At 39.0% G+C, this 13,047-nt stretch overlaps 1 protein-coding gene across 1 annotated transcript in view; it reads left to right on the top strand.

Moving 5' to 3' along the window:
* The window catches only part of DNAH5 (dynein axonemal heavy chain 5), a 267,797-nt gene that overhangs the window by 68,474 nt on the left and 186,276 nt on the right, over positions 1–13,047 (top strand). The window contains exons 10-15 of the mRNA XM_082621280.1: positions 74–196; positions 865–1,080; positions 4,214–4,321; positions 8,132–8,217; positions 8,863–9,184; positions 10,483–10,689. Of these exons, the coding sequence (XP_082477406.1) occupies positions 74–196; positions 865–1,080; positions 4,214–4,321; positions 8,132–8,217; positions 8,863–9,184; positions 10,483–10,689 (1,062 nt within the window). The remainder of the gene's footprint in view (positions 1–73; positions 197–864; positions 1,081–4,213; positions 4,322–8,131; positions 8,218–8,862; positions 9,185–10,482; positions 10,690–13,047) is intronic.

Consider the following 13,047-nt stretch of genomic DNA (forward strand, 5'->3'; position numbering starts at 1 on the left):
AAGGACCCTTTAGCCCAATTTATGTTTGATGGCTGCTTAACATACTTGACATAATTTTATTGGAAAATTCCAGGTGACCAATCAGATGATATCTGCCTGTAAAGCCTATATTACCAACAATGGAACTGCTTCGATCTGGAGCCAACCACAGGATGTTGCTGTGGAAAAAATATTATCTGCAATTAAACTTAAGCAGGTAACGGTCAACTTGATAATATATTTAGATTTTTTATTATTTTTACATTGTTTTTTGCCAATGCATCTTAAATCATTTAGCAGTTATCATATTAGTGGTTGCTAAAAAGAATGGTAATCTTTTACTGTTAAGAAAACTTGGATGTTAATAAATCAGCCCCCACATTTGTTCACTTACTTTATCCTTTTTGGGGGCCTGCTGTGTGCCAACACCACACTAAGTACTAGAGATACAAAGATGAAGTAGTTTTCCTTAAGCTTCTTGTAGACGAATGGAGAGATACGCAGAGAGTTAGGCTTCTACTAACACAGTGGGACCCATGGGGAAAGGCTGCATCTTTGAGTCACCTTATGAATAATTAGGAGTCTGAACTTCCCTGGTGGTCCAGTGGTTAAGACTCCATGCTTCCAACGCAGGGCGCATGGGTTTGATCCCTAGTCAGGCAAGTTCTGCATGCCACGTGGCCAAAAAGAAAAAAAAAATTAGGAGTTTGCTAGGTTGGGGGATGGGAAAATATGACATCCCAGGCTGATGAAGGAGAAGCTACAGAGGCATGAAACTGAAAGGTTTTGTAATTCCACCCTAAATTTGCTGTCGCTTTCACTTAAGAGAATAAGGTTGATACCTTTGTTGTGTTCCCTTTCTTGTATTTTGGTTTTTACCCTAAGGAATACCAGCACTGCTTTCACAAGACCAAACAAAAGCTTAAACAAGATCCAAATGAAAAACAATTTGAATTCAGTGAGATGTATATTTTTGGAAAATTTGAAACTTTCCACAGACGTCTTGCCAAGATAATGGACATCTTTACGACCTTCAAGACATATTCAGTCCTACAAGATTCAAAGATTGAGGGAATGGAAAACATGGTCACTAAATACCAGGTACTGTATTTCAAAACTAAATTTGCTACCCTTATCCATAATAAAACGTTAATGTGTTATGCAAATGACTGTATTCAGAAAGCTTTAAATAATCAGTCTCTAATGTAAAAGATAAGCTCATGGCCCTTAAAAAATAAAGAAGTTAAATCTATTTGAGAATTGTGTAATGGTGCTAATATATTCTTTTCAGGTATGTGATTATGAGAATCACTTCCCTATAGCCTATAATCAATCATCATTAGCAAAAGCGTTTTCATTAGTAACACAAGAAAAATGTTTAAATATAACTTATTATTTCATTTATTCATGCAAGAAATATTTAATCAAGCATATACTGTGTGTCAGTCTCTCGTTGACCCTGAGTTCTGAGTGGTATCTGATTATATCTGCAGTTAAGCCTTTTATATGGACTCATGTTAAAAAAAATAATAGGGATTGGATTTTATTTTAGCTCTACTATTCTTTTTTTTTTTTTTTGCGGTACGCGGGCCTCTCACTGTTATGGCCTCTCCCGTTGCGGAGCACAGGCTCCGGACGTGCAGGCTCAGTGGCCATGGCTCACGGGCCCAGCTGCTCCGTGGCATGTGGGATGTTCCTGGACTGGGGCACGAACCCGTGTCCCCTGCATCGGCAGGCAGACTCTCAACCACTGCGCCACCAGGGAAGCCCTAGCTCTACTATTCTTAATTATTTTGACTTTTGACAGCTTTATGTTGTAAGGATATATGTGTAACTAATCTTAGTTTTTAAAGTGGGCACAGGGATCTAATAATGTTTCGAAGATTTTTAAAAAACAATTTACAAACGCGATGTGCTTTACATTCTTAATGTGGATATAGTCAGTTTTTTCTTGTTTGGGGACAGTGACACTAAACCTTAATTTTTTTTTGGACTTGAATTTGAAAAGGATCATATAATTTACTGTCACTCATTGATTTTTCTACTCTAACAGTTTAGGTCGATATAAGAAATCTTTTCATTTCCTGAGTATATCAGATGTGGGGAGAGAAAAAGAAAAAACCTTTTCTATATATATATAGAAAGTTCTGCTTCTGAATCATCACATGGTTATTTCCTCCTTGGCCTCTAGATGTTGATTTAAATGACCCTCTCAATTAAGTTTTCCTTGAGCTCTGTTTCACCTCAGTCACTCTATGTTACTTATTTTATCACTGTCTGCAATTATCCTGTTCATTTATTTGCGACTTACATAGATTCCCACCCTCTGTCCCCAACGACGGAGGATGTAAATTCCCGAGGGCAGGGATGTTTCTTTGTTCTGTTCATTTCTGTATCTTCCAAGTTTACTGGCATATAATAGGTGTGCAATAAATAACTGTCAAGTAAATGATTTAGTAGATTGAGTTTGATTAGTTAGTTTAAAGGTCATGATTAATCAGCTTATTTACTTAATACTCTTAAGTGACCATTAAATCCAATCACAGAGCAGAATTTTCTCAGGGCCGCAGATCTTTTAAAATATAACTTTAAAATGTAGGAATGTAGCTTTTCCATACTTCTTTTACACATTTCCTATAACATGATGGGTAGCATTATAACATTATATATACACAATTTCTGAATAGACCTAATTTTATAGTTATACAGCATGAAAGATTAGGTTGTTTTAACTTGTAAACTTGATTCAAGAAGTTATGCAGCTTATACGCTCTTGTCTATTGAGAGACCTGAGGTGATGTTTAAATGGAAATATCTTTGAAGAAGCGTTTGTGGAAGCTGGCCCAACATTCTTCATAAAGATTATATGCCTGTGTCAGCAGTGTGGGTACCCGAGTTTGAGAACGGCTTAGTACCTGGTTAAGAATGATCACAGAGCATTAGAGCTCATTATTCAGAGCAAACAAAACTTTGGATAATAGTATTTTCAAGAAGATGAGTTACCTAATTTGCACTGTTATAGTCACAGACTGTAGCTTTGGAGGAAGCAATTAATTCTAGAGATTCTTTAAATAGTAGATTATGGTTTGATATTTTATTTAGGACATTTGAGGCTTGGAAGATAGTTTTTCATCCGTAGATGTTATAATATAACTGTGTTCTTCCTAAGTTGTTTGTATTCTGTTAAAGTCATTTATTTTCTGAGAAGACAAACTTTTCAATGAAAAGTATTTTAGTAAATTCTACTTTGGGCTTGCTTCCTTCTTTCCTCCCTCCCTCCCTCCCTTCCTTCCTCCCTCCCTCCCTTCCTCCCTTCCTCCCTCCCTTCCTTTCTTTTGGCTGTGTCAGGTCTTAGTTGCAGCACGTGGGATCTTAGTTGAGGCATGCGGGACCTTCACTTGCAGCGCACGGACTTCTCTCTAGTTGTGATGTGTGGGTTTTCTCTTTCTCTAGTTGTGGCGTGCAGCCTCCAGGGTGCATGGGCTCTGTAGTTGTGGCATGCAGGCTCTCTAGCTGAGGCATGTGAGCTCAGTAGTTGTGGCGTGAGGGCTTAGTTGTGTCGCGGCATGTGGGATCTTGGTTCCCCACCAGAGATCGAATGTGCATCCCCTGCATTGCAAGGTGGATTCTTTACCACTGGGCCACTAGGGAAGTTCCCTGGGCTTCTTGTTTTTTTCATTACTTCCGATGTAATTTGTAAGAAATTTTTAGACAGAACATCTTTCCTACTTTTCAGGTGAGGTTTTTATTTGATATTTTTCTTCAGAAATACATAAAGTCTCATGAAAATGTTTTCTAAATGATATATTTGAATGCATTAGGCAATATTATACTACCTGTAATATACATGAAGCAATGAGAATAATTAAAGAAATAAGGCTCCTTGGGCTTCCCTGGTGGCGCAGTGGTTGAGAGTCCGCCTGCCGATGCAGGGGACACGGGTTCGTGCCCCTATCCCGGAAGATCCCACATGCCGCGCAGCGGCTGGGCCCGCGAGCCATGGCCGCGGAGCCTGTGTGTCCGGAGCCTGTGCTCCGCAACGGGAGAGGCCACAGCAGTGAGAGGCCCGCGTACAGAAAAAAAAAAAAAAAAAAGAAAAAAAAAAAAAGAAATAAGGCTCCACTTAAGTTGGTTTTTGGGGAATAATCGCACAGGTTCTATATTTAAAGGTCATATTTACCCAAGTAATGCAAGAATATTGAAATATTGTCTTATTTCTTTCATAACATTTCAGGGTATTGTTGCCACCATAAAGGAAAAGGAATATAATTTCTTAGACCAGCGGAAAATGGATTTTGAGCAGGATTATGAAGAGTTTTGCAAGCAGACTAATGACCTTCACGTAGGTTGGATAATGAGACTCCTGTTGACAGTCTGGTGTTTATTTTTTCCGTTCTGTGTAATGCTGCTTATCATTACCCCTTCAGAAGGGAGAGGCATCTTCCTCATGGAGGTGACCGATAGCAAGCTTGGCCTGCATTTTATGATTTCAGATGAATGCTTGAAGGCTCTTTTTCATGGATTAAAGGGTCATAAATATAGCTTTGGGTAATGATCTGTGATCACAAACTTCTGCATGTGTTCCATCTTAGATCTTAGAAAATTAACTTTTATCTTCTGTTGAAACATATCGTTATTAGAATATAGAGATTTGTTGCCATTTGTTTGTTACTCTAGCAATGATTATGACCAGAGGTAGCTTGAGCAAATAAATGATCAGCAATGCCTGGCAGATCTCAAAGGCAGGGTTACAGCTGGCCTTGAAACAGTGGTACCAGGACCGGCTCAGCACCTGGACCCCTCTTGGTCTCGAAGCCCCATTCTCTCTTCCTTTTCTTGTCCCTCCTCCCACCCCCAGACCAGCCCACAGGAGCAGCATATGGCCGTCAGCGGCTTCTGAGAACATATCACGGAACCAGCCTCATCTCCAAGGTCCTAAGGAAAAGCTTGGGTTAGCCAGTTCTAATGTGGTGCCTTGCCCTGGACCTGTTAACTGTGGGGTCATATGGTAAAAGCAGAGGGTATGAGACCCACTTGCGTGGTTGGGAGTGTTTATTATCAGATGGGGAGAACCAGGGAGGGTAAGACTGGGAGACAACCTAATAGGTGTCCACTATAATCAGCATGCAGACTTCTTTCCATCCCAGTGAGATCTAAAGTGTGTACCTTTCTGATATTAAAGGAAAATGGTCATTCTGTTTCTTCTTTTCCAGAATTTTTGGTTTGAAATAAATTTATACACTTCAAGGGGAAAAGAGCGCCAAAGCATTTCTGGAGGGATGAGTTCAGTGTAGGACTCATAATAAAACTAGCTAATTCTATGTGTCAGGTCTGTTCTAAGCACTTTATAGATGTTAATTCATTTAATACTCACAATAATCTGATACAGTGGGTGCTTTTATTACCGTCTTTTTGGAGAGGAGGAGACCGAGGCACAATGAGGTTAAGTGACTTGCCCAAAGTCACAGAGATGACAAGTGGTAGGCAGTCTGGCTCTAGGATTCAAGTTTTAAACCATTATGCTATAAGATGCATTTCAGGTGATGGGAAGATAGAGTGCTGGTAATAATTTAAGCACTGATCTCTTTTGGGGGCCGATTCAGATGTAAGGAGTGTGGATCTTGATCTCTTGTTGATGGGCGGTGGCAGATCCTGAGTCTGTGCTCCACTGTCAGTGTTTGTCTGTCAAATCTTCATTTGTGTGTCCTAGCAGTTTCTGATCACGTGGTACTTCAATAGTTTGTATGTGGGATATAGGTAGATGGTGAACATCTTGAGGACAGGAATTGCGTTCATTCCTATTTATGTCTCCAAGGCCTAGGGGATAGGACCTTATGTTTCTGGAGAGCAAAGAATGTTTGCTGAATTAGTGTATGAGTTGCGAATCAATAAGGAGTAGATTGCTAAGTGAAATAAGTCAGGCAGAAAAAGACAAATACTGTGTGATATCACTTATATATGGAATCCAAAAAAATACAACAAATTAGTGAATATAACAAAAGAGAAGCAGACTCACAGAAATAGAGAACAAATTAGTGGTTACCAGTGGGGAGAGGGAAGAGGGGAGGGGTAATATAGGGGTAGGGGACTAAGAGGTATAAAATAAGCTACAAGGATATATTGTTCTACATGGGGAACATAGCCAATATTTTATAATAACTATAAATGGAGTATAACCTTAAAAAAATCACATCCCAGTCCCACATATATCAGGGGTATCAGATCTGAAAAAAAGCACAGGTTTTACTTTAAATGGAACATAAATGAAATAACCCAATAAAATGTTTATTTTAAGAAAAAAATGGAAAAGAAAGATAATTACTAAGGTAGCAAAAAATAAGAACTAGATTTATTGCAATTAAACATGCATTTACTGTACATTATTTATGTATTAGACTTCTATGCTGTAGCTTATGGATACAGAAATAAATCAAGTTGATTTGCCCTCAGAAATCACATCAGACATGTGATATGATTGAAATATAAGTACATATACATTAGAACAGAGTAATGAATATATTATTTAAAAAGGGCAAATAGTGGCTAAAATGGCTAATTATAAAGTATAATATTCTGATATTGTACTGGGAAGTAAGGATCCAAAGATAAGTTGACATATTCCAAAGAAGTTCTAAAGAAACTTATACGGAGAACAGACCTACAAAACATTACATAGACTCTGAGAACTGCTACAGCCCATAAGGTAGGATGTGAACCTAGGAGAAAAACAGTTCCATACTGTTGCCTGACTGGGATTAGGAAAGGCTCCAGAGAGGAGGCCTTGCTTGGTGTGAGAACATGATTGATGTTTTCTAAGTAAATGGAGTGGAAATGAGTGTAATGGGAAGACCGCTTCAAGACTGTGCCACTTTTTATCATATTGAGAATATAATTTTATAAATGTTTTAATTAAAGTCTGGTTTTTAAGCACTAGTTATAGATATTAATTCCTATTCTTCTTGAATTTTTTTTTAATTCAACACTTTTATTCATCTTGTCTTCCATCTCAAAAATGGTCCACTTCTCTCCTTGGTTTGCTGATCAGTTTTCCTCTGACTTCTTTTTCCCTTTCTCCATCCACTTTCTCTTAACTAACCTTTTTACACTCTCTCCTTTAAATAATTCACGCACTGTCATGAATTCAGCCTTTGTTTCTGTAAAACTGGGGGGCATATACTGACCTTTCCATGACTCTGGATGTAGTGAGCAGAGGTGATGAGTCTTGGAGACGGAATGGAGAAAACCAGTAACTGTGGCATCTCCAAGATGTGAGACTGGAAGGTGTGTGTGTGTGGGAGCATGAGATATACTGTACATGAGTGATTTGGATCAGGGTTGTGTCCAGGGATCTGCTGTCAAGGACATCAGGGCCTGGGATCCTCTCCAGATTTCGGGCTCATGCTTATACTAATAGCAAAGAAATGCAGCGCGTTAGAACCAGGTGGGCCATTGGAAGTCTAGAAGGATATTGTCTCCAGTGGGCAAAGTAAGGCACTGTTTAGTAAAGGACCAGCGTTTGAGGTGGCAAGCCACCTTAGGAAAAACTGAGTAAGGCCTGAGAGCCCAGAACTAAGAGGACTAGAAGATTCCACACCAGACTCCAAAAGACTGAAAGAATGGACCTAAGGCTCAGAGAGAAAAGAAGACTAAATTGAGGTCTTAGCTGTTCATGAAGAGCCCAGTGTAGGCCTTTGTGAAGCCATAAGTTAGAAAAGCAAGGAAAACCAGGTCCAAGCGTTAGGGCTCAGTAAATATTTACTGTGTCTCAAGTTCTGTATAGTTTATACTCGGATATTTTTATGTCGTGAAAAAATTTGAGTGTTTATTTAGATAGGCTAACTGTACAGTTCTTCAGTGCAAGAAGATTTCTTGATCCTAAGATGTGATGTTTGTGGAAGAAATATCTGGTCCAGTATTCCTGGGGCCTGCCATGGCACCAAACCCTATGACTGCTCTGGCTTTCAAGTCCCTCTTTGTTCTGGCTTCTGGACATTTATCTTTCTTTAAGCTTAGATGAGTGTTATATTCTCTGTTATACTTTGTCCTATATTGTATGTGTTTGCAGAGATGGGGAGCTCTTTTATCTTGTTGCTAAGTAGAATTTTTTGCAATGCTAATTTATTGTTCATAATCAGACTTTATTCTGTTTTAGAATGAGTTGCAGAAGTTCATGGATGTTATGTTTGAAAAGATTAAAAACACAAATCAAGCTTTAAGTATGTTAAAGAAATTTGAAAGGTAAAAATTTGAAAGACTTTTCTAAGTTCTATTTTCTAAATTGGGGTAATATGAACATGGGTTAGCTTACCTTATTATTGCTATTATTATTTCATATTCTAGTGGGAAGGAAATCCTCTCTTCACAATCTGAATAACAAGGCCACAGTTTTAAAGTTCTTCAGAGGATTAAGAGTTTGTTTTATTTCCTCTCAGCTTTGAAGTACCTTGTGACTGCCTATCATAATATCACTTAATGTTTAAGTAATTTGAAGAAACTCTTACCAAAAGTTTTGACTAGGTTTTAAGGATTGATACTATTTAAAAAAAACAAAAAACAAAAAACACTCTAGGGAATTCCCTTGTGGTCCAGTGGTTAGGACTTTGCACTCTCATTGCTGAGGTCCTGGGTTCACTCCCTGGTCGGGGAACTAAGATCCCATAAGCCAAAAAAAAAAAAAACAAAAAAACAAACAAACAAACCAAAAAGCCATAACCTCTCTATTGTGATATGATTGACAGATTGATTCCATTTTGATTTTTTAATATGCTAACACAAATATTTCATTCTCTTCCATCAGCATATGTTTTTACAATAAGTCTTAATAAATAAGATTTCTCAATATCATCCCATTAATTCAAGCCTTTCACTTAAAAAAAAATTCAGATTGAATATACCTGATCTTGGAATTGATGACAAATACCGGCGTATCCTTGAAAACTATGGGGCTGACATCGATATGATCTCAAAGCTGTATATGAAGCAGAAAGACGATCCTCCTTTGGCTCGAGACCAGCCTCCCATTGCTGGGAAGATTCTGTGGGCCCGACAGCTCTTCCACCGGATTCAGCAACCAATGCAGCTTTTCCAGCAGCACCCTTCTGTGCTCCAGACGGCGGAAGCCAAGCCTGTGATTCGCAGTTACAACAGGGTGGCCAAGGTCCTCCTGGAGTTTGAGATTCTCTACCACAGGGCATGGCTTCAGCAAGTGAGTCTCTGCATGTATGCTCTTCAAAGACATCTCCATAAGAGTTTATAAACTGCTAGCATTGGGCAGTTTTATTCCAATAGAAAGTTGAATTTGTGGGTATTTTATAAGACAGGGTTGGTTGACTCTAAGTAATCAGTCAAAGAGTGTAATATGTCCCTGAAGAAAAACAATAATTAATTTTGGAAAAAAGATCGTAAGCCAGGTAACAGAAACTCATTTTTAAAAAATAAAATTTTTATTTATTTATTTACTTTTTGGCTGCATTGGGTCTTCGTTGCTGCACGTGTGCTTTCTCTAGTTGCAGTGAGCGGGGGCCTACTCTTCAACTTGGTGCGCAGGCTTCTCATTGAGGTGGCTTCTTGTTGAGGAGCACAGGCTCTAGGCATGTGGGCTTCAGTAGTTGTGGCTCGTGGGCTCAGTAGTTTTGGCTCGTGGGCTCTAGAGCGCAGGCTCAGTAGTTGTGGCGCACCGGCTTAATTGCTCCACGGCATGTGGGATCTTCCCAGACCTTGACTCCCGGTCCCCTGCATTGGCAGGCGGATTCTTAAGCCCTGTGCCACCAGGGAAGCCCCAGAAACTCATTTTTATTTAATTTATGAACTCCTAAGGAAGAAGATCCTGTTTATGGGATCCTGTACCTGGTTGATTAGGATTTCTCTTTCTTTTTTTTTTCTCCATTGTGTCCGTGAACACTAGTATGCCTGTTAAAGTTTTAAATTTTATTTGGCCATACTAAGTCAATCAAATTATATTTCATACACTACCAACACTTGTATTTCTTTGTAGATTGACAGGAAGTATTTTGGAGGATAAAATTCAGCCTAACAAGGACTCTAGAATGGTATCTCATTTTCCTAGTTCAAATTTTGGTGTCTGAATCAACAACAGAGATGTCTCTGTAGTGTTTTACCTTGCTTTTCTAGATAACTGAAGACTGAGCTTGGTAGGTTTCATGAAACTTTTATTAGGAAAAATAACTGAGTAGGCACGAAGGTATCAGGGAGTGAAGTGGCTTTTGAGAAGTCACCTTTATTGCAGTATCCACTTATCAGGTGTGAGAGATTCATGACCCAAGCATTTTGTTGAATTGACTGTACATCACCACCAAGAACTTGAAGACTCTTTCCTGAGAGTGAAGTTAGGAGAAGAGTGAGAGACCCCATTGACTTTAGTTTGAGAAGCTCAAATCCATGGAAGAAGACGTAATGACCTTCATTCCCAGAAATGGCCAAGCTAGATACCCCATGTCTGCATTGAACTCTCTAAATAGTAACAATGTTGATCTCTTCTCACAGACTGAAGAAATTCGTGTAGGACTTGAGGCTTCTTTATTGGTGAAGGCTCCCGGCACAGGGGAATTGTTTGTAAACTTTGATCCTCAAATATTAACCTTATTTAGAGAAACAGAGTGCATGTCACAGATGGGTCTGGAAGTTTCACCATTTGCAGCTGCCCTTTTCTGGAAACGAGATGTATACAAGAAGAACTTCAGTAACATGAAGGTATAGTACTTTTATTTATTTTTTCCCTTCTTGGCTAGCCGCAGTGTGCATTAAAAAAAATCTGGTGGTGTGTCACTGTTGAGAAGCAGAAAGTGTCCAGGACGGCTGTAGTGGACTGACTGAGGCTAGAATGTAGAGTTGGCGAGGGCCAGGTCATCATAGAGCTTGTAAACCTAGGTTGCAGTTTGAGTGCACCAGGAAGCCATTAGAGGAATCTGAGCAGGAGAAAAAGGCATGATGTCTTTTACAATAAAAATCATTCTTTCTGCTGGGTGAGGAACAGATTCTAAGGGGACAAGAAGGGTCAGTGTGAAGCTAGTTTGAGAGCTGTTGCACCGGTTCAGGGTGGACATGATGGCAGCTTGAACTAGGATGCAGCAGACTAGTAGATCAGTGAATTAGAGAATGATGTCAACAGGCAGGTTATGAGAGAACTCAAGGATGATCCCTTTGTTTTTGGTGTGAGCAGCTCAATGGAATTATTCAGTCGTTATGTTGGTTGTATTCTGTGCACATGTTCAGTAACACGCAGTGGCTCCAAATGGAAGTTCCACTCATGGAGATGGCAAAGACTGGAACTGGCTTATTTTGGGGGACAGAAAGGAATCAATAGTTCCCATCTTAAGTATAAGATGATTTTTAGAGATCAAAGTAGAGGTGTTATCCATGCAGATAGATATGTAAGTCTGGAGTTGAGTGGAGAAGTCAAAGTTGAAGGCATATTTTTGAGAGTTATTAGAATACATTTGCTATTTATAGTCATTGTCCAGCATGAGATTCCCAAGGAGGAGAATATAAAGAAGAGTAAAGGGCCTACATTAAACCCTGAGTTGTTCCAATATTAACAGGTCTGATAGAAGAGGACAAATATGCTAGTAAAATTAAGGATTGGCCTTCGAGGCAGTTGGAAACCGAGTGTAAAGGAAGCCAAGGGTAAGAAAAACCTCAGGATGGAGGGAATGGTCACCAGTGACAAATGCTGCCCAGAGGATGCTCAGGATGAGGTCAGAGGTGCTGCCACAATATATGACAACATGGAAACCATTGTTACAACTTTATAGTGGCCAATATCATAGGACAAGCCCTATAAGGCCACGCATTTGCATAATGCTTTACATTTCAAACCGTTTTCATATTCATTATTCCATTTGATATTTTCCACAGCCATGTTAGGTAATTGGAATAGAGTACTATTATAGTATTTTAGAGGTGACAAAACTGTGACTAAGAGAAATTAAATGACTTAGCCAAGGTCTCATAGCTAGTAAGTGGCAGAAGTAGGACAAGAACCCAAACTTGTGGTCTACTGTTTTCCCACTCTTTCATGTTATATTAAAAAGTTAATATTGGCAATGGACAGACATTCCTCAAATGTAAGCTCATCAAATACTAGTCAGAATGTTGGAATTCCCTTTTAGATTTTTCTTGGATGTTAGAAAAATAACTAAGTCAATCTACATATTTGTAAAGAAACAGTTAGTTTTACTATATATAAAATAGGTAAACAACAGGGACCCACTGTAGAGCACAGGGAACTATACTCAATATCTTGTAATAACCTATAATGGAAAAGAATCTGAAAAAGAATATATATATATGTGTGTGTGTATAACTGAATCACTTTGCTGTACATTTGAAACTAATACAACATTGTACATTAAATATACTTCAATAAAAAATAAATAAAAAAGGAAAAAGAAAGTAGTTATTTTTATTAAGAAACACTGTGTATCAGAATATAAAATTACTAATGGCAATTTTGTCCACAGAATTGCTGTTTCAGTAATCTGTTGCATGTAACAAACAATCCCAAAATACAGTGGCTTAAAGCAACCATTTCATTATACCTCATGATTCTGTGAATAAAGAATTTAAGCAAGGCTTGGCTAGGTGATCCTTCTGTTCCATGTGGCATTGACTAAGATTACTTAGTTCAATTGGCAGATGTTTGATCTGGAAGGTCCAAGAAGGACTCATTCTCTGGTTCTTTGGCGGGAATGGCTGGAAGTTTCACTCAGTTGGGGCTAAGGACTGGAGAATCTATGTGAGCATTCCAGGATGGAGGCCTCAGGGTAGTAGAATTTCTTATAATGCAATTCAGGATTCCAACAGTGGGTGTCACAGTAAGCAGGGAGGAAGCCACATGGCCTTTTGGACAGCCTCAGATGTCTCATAGCATCATTTCTGTTGTCTTCTGTTGGGCTCCATAAGCCCACCCAGTTTCAAGGAGAGGGGGCATAGACCCCACTCCATTAAGGGAGGAGGGTCAAAGAATGTTTTAAAACCACCACAGCTGGAAATGACAATTCTAGCAAGTGAATTACCATCTGGGTGACATTTATTGTATCTTGAGGTTGA

This window comes from Mesoplodon mirus, assembly GCF_964341445.2.
Source record: "Mesoplodon mirus genome assembly, chromosome: 5".
Lineage (NCBI taxonomy): Eukaryota > Metazoa > Chordata > Mammalia > Artiodactyla > Ziphiidae > Mesoplodon > Mesoplodon mirus.